We start from the raw sequence: 17,631 nt of genomic DNA, 5'->3' as shown, positions 1-17,631 counted from the left end.
TTGCAGCTGGGAAGAATTTCAGGCCCAAGACACAAGCGCCGACGAGGCCGGAAAACAAACATAGAGCAGCTACAGGAACTTGGCGAAATGTTAATCAATGCTGGCTTGATTAGGCAGCTAGATGAGTACTCGTCCTTCCAACAAAATTGTTAACTATGAAGATCATCTCTTGGAACGCCAGAGGAATAAGTAGTCAGGCCAAACAGAGGGTCCTAAATCGGATAATGGGGAAGTATAATCCGGATATGCTGTTTCTCCAAGAAACCAAATGCAACAGCGAACTCATAGGCAAGCTACGAAGGAAGTTAAGCAGGAATTTTGAAGTTATGGAGATTGAAAGTAAGGGACGCGAGGGAGGCCTTGCTACCTTCTGGGACACTCGAAGGTTTCATCTCTTAACAGCTGAAGCCAGCAAGAACTACCTGGCTTTGGAGATGCAGCCAACAGGTAACTCTTCCTCTTTTATCTGCATTAATGTCTATAGTCCCCAAAAGATAGAAGATAAATTTTGTTTTCTAGATTCGCTCACCAAACTCATAGAAAGACACCAGAATGCCAATTTCATCCTGGGGGGAGACTTCAACATGATAACCTCCCTCCTGGAGAAGAAAGGAGGCCTAAGAAGACTACACAAGGATGGAGAGGCCCTCATAAGCTTCATAGAGAATGCAAAACTGGTGGATGTTTATCCTAAAAGCGGCAAATATACCTGGAACAATAGACGGGGGGGAGATAGGCTCATTGCTTCTAGATTGGATCGTTTCTTAATTTCAGAAAGTCTGCTCTTGGAAGGAATAGACGTCGAATCAAACATCCTCCCCAGCGGAGGATCAGACCACTGGCCGGTCTCTCTAGCAGTTGAGATTCAGGACTCTCCCAAAAAAAAAACCCTTCCGGTTTGAAAAATTCTGGATAGAACACCCCTCTTTCCTAGAAATGGTGGACAGAGCCCGCGAGGGAGGAAGGTTCCAAAATATTCATTCTGCAACAGAAACTAAAAAACATCAAACTTAAATTGAAAGAATGGAACAAACAAGTCTTCGGAAATATCTTCCAGGAGAAAGCAATCATCGAAGAGAAACTGGAACTAATACAAAAGGAAGGTATGGAAGGACGCAGAGAGGAGGAGACAAGCAAACTAGAAGAGGAACTCACGCAGCAATGGCACACCAGATGCAAACAGGAAGAAACACTCTGGAAACAGAAATCCAGAATTCTTTGGCTGAAAGAAGGGGAGCAAAACACAAAGTTCTTCCACAGATCAGCCATGGATTACAGAAGTGCTAACAAAATCCTGGAGTTAAAAGACGAGGAGGGGAATATCATAAGAAATCACAATGAAATTTCAGCCTCCCTCAGAAATCACTTTAGCCTCATAGCGCAGGAGCCAGACATTAATAGGGAGGAAGCCATTACAAAGATCACAGAGGTAATTCCCAGAATGATCACTAAAGAACAGAACTGGTCCCTCCGAAGAACAATCACAATGGAAGAAGTTGAGGAGGCTGTTAGAAGCATGCCCAATGATAAAGCTCCGGGTCCGGATGGTTTCACCATCAATTTCTACAAAGCATGCTGGAACATCGTCAAGCAAGACATATGGGAGATAGTGGAAGATTCCAGACGATCCAAGACCATTCTCAAGTCCTTAAATTCCACCTTCATAGCTCTTGTTCCTAAAATGGAAGCTGCCAATACTCCGGAAAAATTCCGGCCTATTTCTCTTTGTAATGTCATCTACAAAATAATTTCAAAGGTCATTGCAAACAGGTTGAAAGCTATCCTACCGGGCATCATATCTCCGGAACAGTCTGGCTATGTGGAGGGCAGGCAAATCATGGATAATATCTTGCTTGCGCAAGAGATGATTCACTCTCTTCATTCTCAAAAAGAAGCAGGTATGCTCATGCAGCTTGATCTCTCCAAGGCTTATGATAAGGTAAGTTGGTCTTATCTGGAAGCTGTGCTTGCAGCTTTTGGATTCAGCAATCAGTGGATTAAGTGGATTCTAGCCCTCATCAAATCACCTAAATACTCCATCCTTGTGAACGGGGTTCCCTCAGCTCCCTTCCAACCAACCAGAGGCATTAGGCAAGGCGATCCCCTCTCCCCCTTTTTGTTTATCATTCTCATGGAGGGACTTGGCAGACTAATAACAAGGAACAAAGAAGAAGGCAACGTCAGAGGCCTTCAACCCATCAGAGAATGTCAAGCCACAACCCATCAACAATTCGTGGACGACACTATGTTACACGGTATCCCTACTGTCAAAGAAGCCTTAGCCTTCAGGAATATTCTTAATTTGTTCAGCCAAGCCTCAGGGATGGAGATCAACTTCTCCAAATCTACTCTATTCTTCTTCAATACTCACCCTTCCATTCAGTCTCACCTTTCCCGTCTCCTGGGGTTCAAAATTGGATCTCTTCCCTCCAGATACCTTGGTGCCCCCCTCACTTTGAAACCGTGGCAGAAAGGACACTGGGAGAAAATTCTAGCCAGTTTGGAAAGGAAAAGTAAACACTGGACTCACCGAGCTCTAAACTTTGCAGGCAGACTAATTCTCACAAAGGTGGTTTTGCAGGCTATTCCTCACTATATGCTCTCTATCCTCCCAGCACCAAAAGGGGTCATAAACCAAATTCGCGCCATTCAGCGCTCCTTTCTGTGGAGTGGAAGCAGCGAGAAGAAAAAATGGGCTCTAGTTGCCTGGGAGAAGCTCTGCAAACCAAAGAACAAGGGGGGGCTAAATTTAGTTGATCCAGCAACAGTAAATAACATCTGTGGAGCCAAGATTTGGTGGAAATGGATCTCAGAAACGAGTCTTCCCTGGGCTACTCACTGGAAAGAGAAGTACATGCCAAACAACAACAATCTAGACATAATCAGGATGCAGATTACCCGCAATGGCTCACCAATCTGGAACCACGCTCAGGCCAATAGAAGCATAGTCCAGGACCATAGCTTCTGGGAGATAAGAAATGGTAACAATGCTCTCTTCTGGGAAGACGCCTGGCAACAGCTTCCCAAGTTGGACTCTCCCCATCTCCTTCCCCTGAAACAAAGTCAGCAAGCGGCCGGCAAATTCACTGTAAGTCAGTACTGGTCGACCAACAATGTTGACCAGGATTGGAGGCAGTGGACAGCTTTTGATTTAAACAACAATGAACTCACTCAGGAAACTCTACAAGATTTGAATCAACAAATTTCAAAAAGGAAAATTCGAACTGCAACCGAAAATGACAAGCTCAGATGGGGGCCCAGAGGAAACGGGAACTTTTCTCTGAAAGAGGCCCGGAATATCATAGATGAGGAAGGACTACCGAACATTCTACCTTGGACAACTAAGGTGTGGGACAGTTTGCTATGGCCGAAGATTAGAACTTTTCTATGGTTATTAATGCAGAAGAGGACTCTCACCTGGGAAAACCTTTTGAAGAAAGGCTTCAGGGGACCCTCCAGATGCCCTATGTGTACTAAGGAGGAGGAAACCATGAACCACCTTCTTAACTCCTGCGAATGGGCTTCCAAGCTCTGGGACTGGATGGAAAGCATTCTTGGAGCCTCTGACCGGAACAGGGATTCAATACAGGAAACCATCTCCAACTGGAGAAGCAAGTTCTCAAAAGTGAACAGAGTGGAAAGCATCTGGAAATCTGCCCCCGGCTTTATAGTTTGGACCATCTGGAAAGAACGTAACCGCAGAATCTTCAAAGAAGAAACTAGAAGCCTAGAATTTGCAAAGGAATCCATCTCAACGAATATCAAACAGCTCATACAGGCCAAGTGCAAAGCTGAAGCTGAGGAAAAACCAACTATTCAGGATTTACGAATCTTAAAGGCGTTTCAATTGGAAGCTGTGAGCCATCAATTAACAGGGGGAGGTTCTCCCCAACCCACTTCAATTTCATCAATTTGGCAACGACCTCCTATGGGCAGCCTGAAAATGAACTTTGATGGTGCCTCTCGGGGAAACCCTGGTATAGCAGGCATTGGGGGAGCTGTCCGAAATCAAGCAGGGGAAATCATTCACATTTTCGGTAGAGCTTTAGGTGAAGCCACTAATAATGAGGCCGAGTTCGCTGCGCTTGAGCAGGGCTTAAAAATCCTAAAAAGTCTCAGAAGGGGAAATCTAATAGTCGAAGGAGACTCTCTTCTGGCTATCATGGCAGCTAAACGCCTACAGACAGGCATGGCCATAAGCAAAGCAACCAAGCATTGGAGGCTTGCCAAAGCTACGGAAAACATAGTTGAGCTAGTTATGGGGATGAAAGGTCTAATCTTTCAAACAACCAGAAGAAAGGCGAATGGTCTTGCTGACCATCTGGCAAACTGTGGAGCAGACAACCCCAACATTGCCATTGACAGATGCTGGCGGGAGTTTGATGACCCAATCATAAAGGAAGCATGCATACAACTGGCAGCGAAAGATCTTATCCAGATCACCCAACCTTAATCGAGGACGGCACCTGGCCACAGTCTCGAAATCACGAGAAGATCGGCAAGAATTATCAACCTAAAGCCCTCAACGGGCTGATGGGACACAGGGGGCAGTGGAGCTCCTGGCGGCAGCAGCTCTTGGAGATTGGAGATCATAACGAATTAAGCGACGAGATCCAGTACATCAGACACCGTCCTCTCAGCACGCATGGAGAGGATCCGTATGGAAAGGTTTCATCACCATTAATGGCAATTCTGAGTGGAAGACGGTGGAACAAGGCCCGAAGGAACAACATCAGGCATGCTAGCATATGGGGCATACCTCCCTTCACGCGCCACCATCCCTTAAGAAGGTTTTCACCACACACTTGGCGCCCAGCTCGTCAGCCTTGCAGTTACATCATGAGCTCCAATTCTTCCAGGGACAGGCTCGCTTGTGCGACTCCTCAGATCACCCATCAGCAAGGTACCACCACTCTCAGAGGCATTTACTCCAATCTCCTGAGGAAGCATCATTGCTTTCATTATAAAAACATGGGCAATTGCCCTGTTCTCCCCATTGTTCTTAGCGTTCGTGTTGAGAGTGGTTCCGCTTACAATTCTGGTTCAATTCGGGCAAGTCACAAGAGGTTCACCATGAAAGTGGGAAGTAGTCGCTGCGAGGCAGCTAATAGGGAACTTCAGGCAGCAAGAGGTGGCTACGAAACCAGGACTGCGACCAGGATCAAGCGCAAAATTGCAGAATTGGAGGCTCAGGCGAAGCTTGAGGAGGATGGCCGCTCGGATATGGAAATTGTTGCTGAGGTCAACTGGGTAACAGACCCCGGCACTCCCGCGAAGAGGGCCACACAATTTGTGCGTACCCAGATGGAGAGCTGGCGCATGAAAAACTTAATTGTAAAGGTGCTGGAATCCGTCACAGAGGTAAATCTCACTACACAGGTTAATCTCACCACAGAACAGATGGCCAAGATTACAGACTACAATAGCTCCCTGGACAGCAAATTAACCGCGGTGAATGAATCGATCAAAACCCACAACCGTCTGCTTATGCTGCTCATCCAGCTTCTCAAAAATTCCATTAATACTGCTCCTGCGGCTCAGCCAGCCACTTCCAGTGCGAACCATGCTGCTCAGCCAGCTACTTCTGCAGCGTTTCAGCCTGCATCCCTGGAAGAACTGCAGGCGAAGGTCGACAGCCACGTCAGGAACAGCGGCTTGGACACCATCGCCCAGATGGGGAATTACCACTTCTAAGGTCTTCATGTTAGCTCTTTTTCCGACTCGGGTTCTTGCTTCTCTGTTATCTTTTCACTCTGTTATCTCGGCTTTAGTTTGTGTCTGTTGCTCGGTTGTTACTTCTACTATCTACTCACGGTAGTTCCTGTGGTTTAGCAATGTTTTGTTCTGTCCATCGCCACCCTGCGTGGTGTGCTTCGTTTTGGTTTATCTGTAACACTTCTTCTGAGCAGGCGATTAGCCCAGGAATATTGTACATCCCTGCTCACACTGCTTCGGCAGGTTTTTGTATTATACTTGTTATATAATATAATCTTCTCACTTACACAAAAAAAAAAAAAAGTTAATTAACTATATAAATATTAGAGTAATTTAAATATTAGAGTAATTTAAGGGTATGATATTAAAGTAATTATAATTATGATATTAGAGTAATTTATAATTATAAATATATATTAAAATAAAGAAATTAATTTAAATTAATAGTTAGTTATCATAGTTATTATATCTAAATATTAGAGTAATTAATAGTTAGTTATAAAAGTTCTTAAATATATAAATATTAGGGGTTAAAATTAGTATATTATCATAGATTAATTTCTGTTATTAGGATAAAACTAATAGCATAAATGAGTGCTATTACAATACCTCTAACAATATCAATCACACCTCAAAGAACAAAGGCCACAAGAAACATGAAACAAGGGAAATAACTGAAAAACAACAAGATAAAGCTAAACCTAGGGAGGGGAAAAATGAAAGAAAACGAATATATATTTATAACTATTAGTTTATAAAATAGTCCATTTAATTTTATTTTAAGAAGAATATTACTAACCGAATTAACTTATTTAATTAAATTAAAGGTTATACCCCTAATCCAATCCAAACTAACCGTTTCCTAGTCAAATCTAGCCATTGTCAATATAGTCGTTACATGGTCAAATAGTCGTTGGATGTTCTCCTCTATCTATTTAACATGCAAAGCAAGATCTATTGGTTCAACTTGTCCTGACGATGAACCACACTGGTTGGTTCGAAACACATCGAAAAATGAAATATCATGTGATTTACCACACTGGTTGGTTCGAAACACATCGAAAAATGAAATATCATGTGATTTACGCCGAAAAATCTCTCATAAATCTAATCTAATAATTTTTATCTTTGCAATGCTCATAAAATTTGTCGTGCATCTCCTGGTCATTTTATGAAATATTATTCAACTTCTTTTAATCATGTTTAAATGGTGGATCCATTTTATAATGCACATTACATTGATATGGCATGTCAGGCTATCCAAATCAAGGCTTGTATAAGATCATTTTGCATCTCTTTGTTATCTAAATTAATAATTTTATCGAGGGTGATACTTTTTCGTTTGGGTTATGTTGTGGCCAGCAACAACCCCCCCCTTTTTCATTTAAGTGTTATCCAAAATACTAAATGAATGGGGACCCTTAGTTAAAAATCAGGAAAAGAAAGAGTTTCCTTTCTTCAGAATAAGGTTACCATCGTAAACTTATGAAGATCTTTTGAATACTTTAAAACCTAAGTCTATGATAAGGGAAAAATCTTTAAAGCCGCGTTGCAAAAAAGATAGGAAGTGCCTCCATTTCGCTATAATATCGGTATGCGCAAGATTCTCGTGCTAAGCAATATATCGCATCGCAATAAAGTAATACTCATAAGGAAAAAACTTCAATATTTACCGATCTGCGATAACACCGATCGCAAGATCGCATATCGCAGAAAATGAGCTGACAAGATTTGGCAAGCTTAAAACTTCTGCGATCTGCGATGATGCGATATCGCGATCTGCGATGGATGCGATGTCGCGATCTGCGACGATTGTGAACCAAATCGCAAGATCATTCCATCACGAATCCTTCGGGCACGCTAGTCGAGAAAAGCCACTTACCATAATCTGACTCAAGATCATGCGCTTTTAATGATAGTAAAGGAATTAGTTTTCAGCTATTAAATGAAATGTAGACGCGTGCTTTTGTAAAGAATTACTTCACGTAAGGTGGCATATTTGATATATCTGCTGCATTTAAAACTCTCCCATCACCTTTCATTGATCAGTCATTTCCATTTCACTTGTGAGTTGTAGGAACGGAGAGCGGAAGACCATACAAAGCCATACGCAGGAAGAAATGGGAAAAAAAAATAAAGCTCAGGGCTCTGAGGCAAAGGAAAAGACGAAGGAAATGGCGCCTTTGTATACAGACACAGCCTGTAACAAAGACGCAGGGATATCGACTGGGAAAGCATGTACATACTGCTTGAAGAAGAGAATCCCAGAATAATGAAGGTTAATGTTGTCGCGGGCTCACAACGCTCTTCCGAAGCATCCTTAGAAGATAGGAAGTGCCTCCATTTCGCTATAATATCGGTATGCGCAAGATTCTCGTGCTAAGCAATATATCGCATCGCAATAAAGTAATACTCATAAGGAAAAAACTTCAATATTTACCGATCTGCGATAACACCGATCGCAAGATCGCATATTGCAGAAAATGAGCTGACAAGATTTGGCAAGCTTAAAACTTCTGCGATCTGCGATGATGCGATATCGCGATCTGCGATGGATGCGATGTCGCGATCTGCGATGATTGCGAACCAAATCGCAAGATCATTCCATCGCGAATCCTTCGGGCACGCTAGTCGAGAAAAGCCACTTACCATAATCTGACTCAAGATCATGCGCTTTTAATGATAGTAAAGGAATTAGTTGTCAGCTATTAAATGAAATGTAGACGCGTGCTTTTATAGAGAATTACTTCACGTAAGGTGGAATATTTGATATATCTGCTGCATTTAAAACTCTCCCATCACCTTTCATTGATCAGTCATTTCCATTTCACTTGTGAGTTGTAGGAACGGAGAGCGAAAGACGATACAAAGCCATACGCAAGAAGAAATGGGAAAAAAAAATAAAGCTCAGGGCTCTGAGGCGAAGGAAATGGCGCCTTTGTATACAGACACAGCCTGTAACAAAGACGCAGGGATATCGACTGGGAAAGCATGTACAGACTGCTTGAAGAAGAGAATCCCAGAATAATGAAGGTTAATGTTGTCGCGGGCTCACAACGCTCTTCCGAAGCGTCGTTAGAAGAGCTAGCATGCTCATTTCTTCATCGGATAGCAGCAAGGCCCAAAATTCTACCATATACGGATATGATCAAGTGGATACTTGACAATGCAGAGATGAACAACAGACAATTCAAGATTCAAGGACATGGGCTCATCGGATCATTCGCTGCACAAGATTTAAAGCTTATGTATCATCTTCCTGAACTGCAGGCGACTTACAATGCACAATTCATTAAGAAATTTGTGGCGGAGAACCCAGACCTATCAGAGACCACCAAAGATTGGTCCAGAAAAGAGGAACCGCTCAAGAAAGACAAAAACAGTATGTACAGCACTGGTTCCCTCACCTCTCCGTATTGTTTTACTGCGGCCATGCTTTGTAGATTATTTGGGATGCCAGATATCAATAAGTTTTCGTCTGAATGGTTACCATTAATAGATGCTGCCACAAATGCTGATATTATGGATTGGGCCAAGATCTTTTCTGATAATCTATACACGGCTATTATCAATTACCGGTCTAAAAGATCCTTGTCTCAAAGGATCTATCCTCATTTTTATCTATCCGCATATGTTATGGATTCTATTTGTTATGTGTCTAAATTTCCCATTATGGGTTGGAAATGGACTACCCAGGACCCATTACCTATCCATGTTTATCATAATATATTATGGGATTCTCAGTTCATCCCACATTTCTACTAGATTTGTCACGGGCTTATCTTACCCTTGTATAGAATGACGTATGATAAAGACCCCCCGAGGTGCTCACCCGAGGCACAGATAGATATCATCCCCATTGCAAGATGGTTCGGGGAAGAATGGTTCACCTATATTAGAGTATTTGGAAGCACCGTCCCTCGTCATGTCCTACCCTTGTATATTCCTGACAAACTGTTGGCTCGAGAAATTGCTTATCAAACCTATTCAGAAGGCGGCCTAACTAAAGACCTAAAAGACAAAAAGAAGGCCATATGGCCTCAGTTTCCTGTAGCTTGTGGAGCCTTTTCATTGTTCGATGTAGGTCACGCGTTTACCGAAGTGGAGAATGTGACGTGTCTACAATTATTTAAATTCCCAGCAAGGCCATTTGACCCAAATGAAGTTGCCCAAGATTTCACAACGAACGTCAAAATAAAAGTATTCGTTGGAAAGAAAGATTTATTTGATGATTTATTTCAGAGTAAAAGCTCACTCCGGGAAATTTTGCGGGAAGCTCAGTCAAAATTGTCTCCAGATGACCTCCAAAGATTCATGTTATACAGGGAAAGAAGACTAGCCAGTGTTCCTCTAGAAAACCTGCGATTGCTTGCCAGAGAACCAACTCCAAGCGTTAGCCTCCGTGGGAACTCAAGCACTTCCAGATCTAAATCTAACACTGCGCAAGGAGTACCTGAACATTCTAAAGAGTCTGGAAGCGACCAAGGAAAGAATGAAGAAACAGCTAAGGACACGGCTCAGTCAAGTGCAATGTCGCAACAACAGGTTATCGCCTCCCCGCCAAGAGATGTCCCCCCTCTCGTCATTGAAGCACCACCCGTCACGACAGAATTAGACAAAGAATGGGAAACCTTCAACGAGCTGATCAATCTTGAAGGGCAAGCCTCAAGAACGCCTGTGAGCAATACACAGGTAGCACAAGAAGTGGTTTCGACCATAGTCAGCAGTGTCACAGAACGGAGCACATTCCTATCGCTCCACCTTCTGAGCTTCTACTTAATGTAGAAGAAATTCCCCCACTGGACGTATTCTATAGTCCCCAACATAAAGCAGTTGTAAGAAGACAGAGAAAGAAAAGAAAACTAGAAAATACATTGTCACAAGATGCTGAACAATTGGACGTCTTATGGAAAGACCCCAACAATAACCCAACTGAAAATCTCACTAAATTGTCTCAGATCGCAGGAGCATATGCTTCTGCAACTATTGACAAGGCATCGGAAGTTCAGCAATTGTTGAAAGAACAAGAAGATCAAATACAGCTACTACAATGACAATTGCAACAAGCCAATGCTAATATTGAAATTCACAAACAGCTCGAGAAGTTGCAGGAAGACTTTCAGCAGATGCAGATAGGCTATCAAAGAAGTCTAGACGAGAAAGGAAAACAATTACAAATTTTACAAGAAACGCATAAAGATGAGCCTAAGCTTGCAGAATTTATTTCAGAGTCTATTGGCTTAAATGAACAATTGCTGCAACAATAGGAAGAGTTGGGACGGAAGATATCACAGTGGAGTCATTATTGCGAACTGAGTGATAAAATCACCAATCAAGTGGTAGACTTGCGAGCTGACTATGATCAGATTGACAAACGAGTGACAGAGTACTTGGCTTAGCAGGATGAAGATGAGGGAAAAAGAGCAAGTGCACCCAAAATAAACGAGAATCATAAAGAGCTGCTCTTCAACAAGTGGGACGATCAGATCAGAGAGGCGGAACAGCGGCCACGCAAAAAAGCAGCGGAAACAGCGGCCACGTAAGCAAGCATTCTTATCGACTGTGTAAATGAGAATTTGCACAGAGAAAATTTGATCGAAGAGACCACCCCGGGGTATCTACCAAATAAACTACGACTGGAAGCAGAATGGAAGCAGAAGGCGCAGGAAAGGGGAAAAGCGATCCAAGCATTAAACAGGTTAAATTGGGAGTGTTACTGGGCATACTTGGTCAAGTCGCATAGTCAACGGATGACTATGAAATGCATCATAAGCGCGGCCAAAAAAGTAGTGCCAGCTCTCATAGATTCCGTTTTCGTAGCCCAACTCAAAGCAGAAGTCAGCCAGCCGACTCTCCTCAAGCCCATGATGAACACTTGCAGCTTTAAAGATCAGATTCAGAAGTAGCCTTATTTAGAATGTTGTTTTTTATTTTAAATTGGATTAGAAAAAGGACGGTCATTTGAAAACCACATCCTAAATTTTGTAAATAAACTATTATTAGAATTAGCAAGTAGTATTTTAACCCTTCTCATTGCATTTGGAGAAGGGTCCAGAAATTTGTCAAAAACGTGTCCTCAGAACATGCACTTCTGCACCCTCAGAGGAGGTTTTGATGAATGGATGGATCGAGGTTTATTAATGTTTGCATTTGATGTCTGCTACTAATGTTGCACTTTTGTACTCTTAGTAGATGTTAGAAGAAGTAGAGATAAATCATTTTTGCTTCAAGCTTATGAGTAGGATCAGTCATAAATGGTACTTTTATCTCTTGGCCATTTCTGCTTATATTCTTAAAGTGATATATAGTTTTAGTTGTTCATATGTTGTTGCATGAATGTCTGAGTTACCATTTGGCACTTTTGTACGGTGGAGTCATTTATTTATGTTTGATATATGAATAACTTATTATGCGATATGCTGTTCACAACTGTTTTGCCTAACTTTTTATGCAAAGTGGTTCATCTTAAATTGATTTCCATTCTTATGATAGCTGAATGATCTTTATTACCAGTTATTGTTTGAAATCTCTTTAGATCGCATAATAGAAGAAATACACCCCGGGTTAGCATAGATTAGATGTGTTTTTTTTCATTAGATTACAATAGCATAGAGTTAGTTTAAAAGTTTGAATTAGATTAGCTTTAAGTATTCTTAGATCAACAACATCCAACTCTGCACACACACACACACACCCTTAGATTGGGAAACTGGTCCCATTATCCCCAGTCGGACCCGCTATACCAAACGGATAAGGAGCTGCCAACCAAGGTCCGGACCGGGTGGGTATCCCCTTGTTGTCGACCCGGTTTTCGGGGCTTCAACATATTTGGCGCTAGAAGGAGGGCTGAAGCATATTGTCTGTTGGAATGGTTTGAAATCATAACATTTGAATTAGGATGGCTGCTCACAAGCTTCCCATTTGGAGTTGCATCCATGTTCGTGCGTCTTCCAAAACTCCACCTGAAGTGGTAAGACTCTTGTCTCAGTTAAAATTCAATGGTAAGAATAATTCTTCTTCTTTTAATCATGCTCTTCAATTTATTCAAAGAGTTTCAAGTTCGAATGTTCAAAGAATTGATGAAGGCGTTTTATGCAGAATTTTTACTCTTACATTCACGGCGGAAGCTAGAAAATGGTGTAGAACCCTCCCGGTTGCCTCAATTCACAGCCGGGGCCAATTTGTCAAGGCTTTCATTTGTAAATTTGATTGTTATGACTATGACCAGGTATATGATGAAATTGATTATCTACGGAAACAAGATGAATCTGTTAGGGATTTTAATATGCGATTTCATCTTAATTGTCTAAAGTATGATCTTGAAAGTGAACTCATGGATGAAGAATCTTCAGATTATGCTGAGCATTCCCTGCCTCCTATGTCTGATCCACCAGAAATTAGTCCAAGCTTTGTCTCATTTTCTTCTAATATGAATGAGAATTCCAATTTGAATATACAAATCAGCCATGATGAAGAAGGTTCCCAAAGCCTAGGAGACATGCATGCTCTAATGCAAGAAGACAAAAGCGAGAATGTTGGAGGAAAGCCTACCTTGGAACCAGGAGATGACTTTGATACAAGGTCAGATAATATTGTTGCAAGTCAACAAATGCAGATGCCAAGGTTAGAACAGCAAACTAATTCTCTTTCGAAAAGTATCAGTACACAAAGGTATGATCTAAAGCCCGATGTCTATGATGAATCTGATGAACAAAGATTTTTCCACGATAATATTTTCAAATGCATTGTTCCAGAATCACATTTTTCTCTTTATCCTGATGTTTTTAGTGATGATAATTTTCCCCCTCTCAGTATTAAAGATATCTCAAAAAGTACAGAGGATTATTCAAATGAGTCATCATTAGGTTTTCAAGATAAAAAGACAACTATAGAACATCCTTTGATCATTTTCAAACAAGAACCACTTGACCTTCCTTGTCTAAAAATATTCGATGAAAAAGAGAAATCTAGGGAAACCTGTAAAATCATTTATGATAGCTACTTTGATGACGATGATGTTGTTGATTTATCTCAAGTAACTCAACAAAGCTCAGATAATGAGAGATGTTCTAATTCAAGAATCATATCAGTTAATCCTCATCCCAGAGTGATGGATCATTTACATGATTTTACTATCCAAGACAATATTCCAATCTATGATTCATATCATGAGCAAAACCCCATGCCTGTTCCCAATCGTAACTTGTTTTCTGATTCACAAGGTGGGATTCGAAATCACTCGGATCCCATAATTCTGGCCAGTTCTTGTGACAAAGAAGATATTTCAAGTCAACCCCAGTTGTGCTGTAACATTATTTGTACAGATAATCAGTTCATTCTTTCTCACTTGTACTCATTTTGTACAAAATCTGATTGTGTTTTAAATTTTCAGACTTTTGATAGATTACTCTGGTATACTGAGCACCTTATCAAAGAACATTCGAAGGATGTGCTACCATTTTGGAAAACTAGATTGTGTCAAGGAAATATAGAACTTTTTCAATTCCAAGAGCAATCAATATCATACTTCCTTAAAAAACTTCTATGTCCTCCAAGACATCATCGACGAAAGAAAGTATTTTTGGAAACTTGCCAGCAATTCGCGTTAATAGATAAATCTCTTGTCAGAAATTTCTATCTATTCCTCATTGATTTATTTAGTGATTTATATATGGAAACTTTCCTTTCACAAGAAATTGCTAAAAGCTTGACTTTAGCGCATAATGGATTACAGGCCATTAAAACTGAAAAATCATATTCGCAACCTAGCTTGTCATCTTTCCTATTGCACGATCACCAATACATAACGAAGATTCATCTTGATTTTTATGATCCAATAGGTATCCAGTTGGAAAAAAGTTTTCATAAGAAAGAAATTTCAGACAGAATTCCAACTGAAGTTACACATTCTTATTCCACATCCAACGTTAACAGTGCAAGAAAAGTTTTGTTCTTAACACTGATGTTTGAAAGTCACATACGTGCAGGAATAAAAATGAAAAAATGGTTCCACTGGAAATATCATTTCACCTAGTTAATTCTTCTGTGTATAGTTAGAATAGGAGTAGGAGTAATTTAGCTAAGTTATTAGGTTGATAATTTACTTTTAATAGTTGGTAGGCAAAATCAGAGAAGAGATTATCCCTATTATGTACATAATCCTAGGGAATGTCTACCTCTCATTTCTTTAAATGTTTCTGTTTCCTAATAAAATTTGTTGTGGTTAACAGCATTTGGCATTTACTAAAGACACCATTTCTCTATCAGATTTTGAACTTCTGCTCGTATGAATAGCAAATATTTTGGAAACTTAATCTTTATTATTAATAGATATGGTTAAAAACTTTAAACCAGATATGATACTAGTTTCAACTTCCAAAAAATTTGACGAAAGCAATCTTAGTGAAGAAATTGTTTTATATCAGTACAATGAAAGGTATCAATAACAAAATAAGGATTCCCTGTAGAAACAACCATTTCCAAAAAAAACTCTATTATTGTCGTCCAGAGCTTTCTTAAGGAAAGCGATGATATCCTCCCTGTTAGAGAAAATCGCAGCATTCAGAGAGACAATCCAAGAAGCACTATATCTCAAAGAATAAGAGGTCTCATCACGAGCCGGCTTATCATAATCACATATATTATAAACTTTGCTGACTTTGCCATTACTGTCCACCAAAACAGGGCAATGACTTAAGATTATTGAAATCACAAGACAAGGGGTCTCATCACGAGCCAGCTTGTTCAGCAAAAGTGTAAATCAAGTGAATGACTGTGTCATAATTTGGCTACCAAACCAAGACATTGTTCTTTAAGAATAAAAAAGGAAAAAGTGTCAATCTGGGTTTTTTTTTTTCTTTGAAAGTTGTAGATCACCTTAAGCAGGATAAAGGATCATTACTCGGTAATAGGTAACCCTGTCAAGGCTATGGACGCCTGCTGGCAGCAGAGGCTCTACCTGCGACAAAGGAGCATATTTAAAAAGCTGCTACACAGGGAAGACTTTATTTTATCTTTACAAGACCAAGTAATGGCTGATGTAAATGCAAGGACAAGTTGAGGAAACAAACAATTAAAATAGAAAGAAGTTGAAACAAAATATCATTGACAGTTTGGAGTATAATATGCTTTATCTTTTTATAATAAAGTTTAATTTTTTGAAAAAAAAATTGTTGTTTCGGAAGTTTAAAAAATTCAATAGAAAATGCAGAGATAACTGGTTCTCCCAAGTGAATCGCCAATTGTTGTGGCCAGCAACAACCCCCCCCCCCCCCCCCTTTTTCATTTAAGTGTTATCCAAAATACTAAATGAATGGGGACCCTTAGTTAAAAATCAGGAAAAGCAAGAGTTTCCTTTCTTCAGAATAAGGTTACCATCGTAAACATAGGAAGAGCTTTTGAATACTTTAAAACCTAAGTCTATGATAAGGGAAAAATCTTTAAATCCGCGTTGCAAAAAAGATAGGAAGTGCCTCCATTTCGCTATAATATCGGTATGCGCAAGATTCTCGTGCTAAGCAATATATCGCATCGCAATAAAGTAATACTCATAAGGAAAGAACTTCAAGATTTACCGATCTACGATAACACTGATCGCAAGATCGCATATTGTAGAAAATGAGCTGACAAGATTTGGCAAGCGTAAAACTTCTGCGATCTGCGATGATGCAATATCGCGATCTGCGATGGATGCGATGTCGCGATCTGCGACGATTGCATACCAAATCGCAAGATCATTCCATCGCGAATCCTTTGGGCACGCTAGTCGAGAAAAGCCACTTACCATAATCTGACTCAAGATCATGTGCTTTTAATGATAGTAAAGGAATTAGTTGTCAGCTATTAAATGAAATGTAGACGCGTGCTTTTGTAAAGAATTACTTCACGTAAGGTCGCATATTTGATATATCTGCTGCATTTAAAACTCTCCCATCACCTTTCATTGATCAGTCATTTCCATTTCACTTGTGAGCTACAGGAACGGAGAGCGAAAGACGATACAAAGCCATACGCAGGAAGAAATGGGAAAGAAAAATAAAGCTCAGGGCTCTGAGGCGAAGGAAAAGACGAAGGAAATGGCGCCTTTGTATACAGACACAGCCTGTAACAAAGACGCAGGGATATCGACGTGGGAAAGCATGTACAGACTGCTTGAAGAATAGAATCCCAAAATAATGAAGGTTAATGCTGTCGCGGGCTCACAACGCTCTTCCAAAGCATCCTTAGAAGAGCTAGCATGCTCATTTCTTCATTGGATAGCAGCAAGGCCCAAAATTCTACCATATACGGATATGATCAAGTGGATACTTGACAATGCAGAGATGAACAACAGATAATTCAAGATTCAAGGACATGGGCTCATCGGATCATTCGCTGCACAAGATTTAAAGCTTATGTATCATCTTCCTGAACCGCAGGCGACTTACAATGCACAATTCATTAAGAAATTTGTGGCGAAGAACCCAGACCTATCGGAGACCACCAAAGATTGGTCCAGAAAAGAGGAATCGCTCAATAAAGACAAAAACAGTATGTACAGCACTGGTTCCCTCACCTTTCCATATTGTTTTGCTGCGGCCATGCTTTGTTTATTATTTGGGATGCCAGATATCAATAAGTTTTCATCTGAATGGTTACCATTAATAGATGCTGCCACAAATGCCAATATTATGGATTGGGCCAAGATCTTTTCTGATAATGTATACACGGCTATTATCAATTACCGCTCTAAAAGATCCTTGTCTCAAAGGATCTATCCTCCTTTTTATCTATCCACATATGTTATGGATTCTATTTGTTATGTGTCTAAATTTCCCATTATGGGCTGGAAATGGACTACCCAGGACCCATTACCTATCCATGTTTATCATAAGATATTATGGGATTCTCAGTTCATCCCACATTTCTACTAGATTT

General features: G+C 40.5%; 1 protein-coding gene across 1 annotated transcript; it reads left to right on the top strand.

Annotated features, from left to right (window-relative positions):
• Positions 1-224: 224 nt before the first annotated feature.
• On the top strand, positions 225-902 carry LOC149179495 (uncharacterized). Its single transcript, XM_089422486.1, has one exon. The coding sequence runs from the start codon at positions 225-227 to the stop codon at positions 900-902; it is 678 nt and encodes a 225-aa protein (XP_089278612.1).
• Positions 903-17,631: the final 16,729 nt, after the last annotated feature.

This window comes from Pinus tabuliformis, chromosome 4_1 (assembly GCF_031772625.1).
Source record: "Pinus tabuliformis cultivar Carrire ecotype Pingquan chromosome 4_1, CPIR1, whole genome shotgun sequence".
In the NCBI taxonomy this organism is placed as follows: Eukaryota; Viridiplantae; Streptophyta; class Pinopsida; order Pinales; family Pinaceae; genus Pinus; species Pinus tabuliformis.
This window is presented reverse-complemented; position numbering and strand designations above follow the sequence as displayed.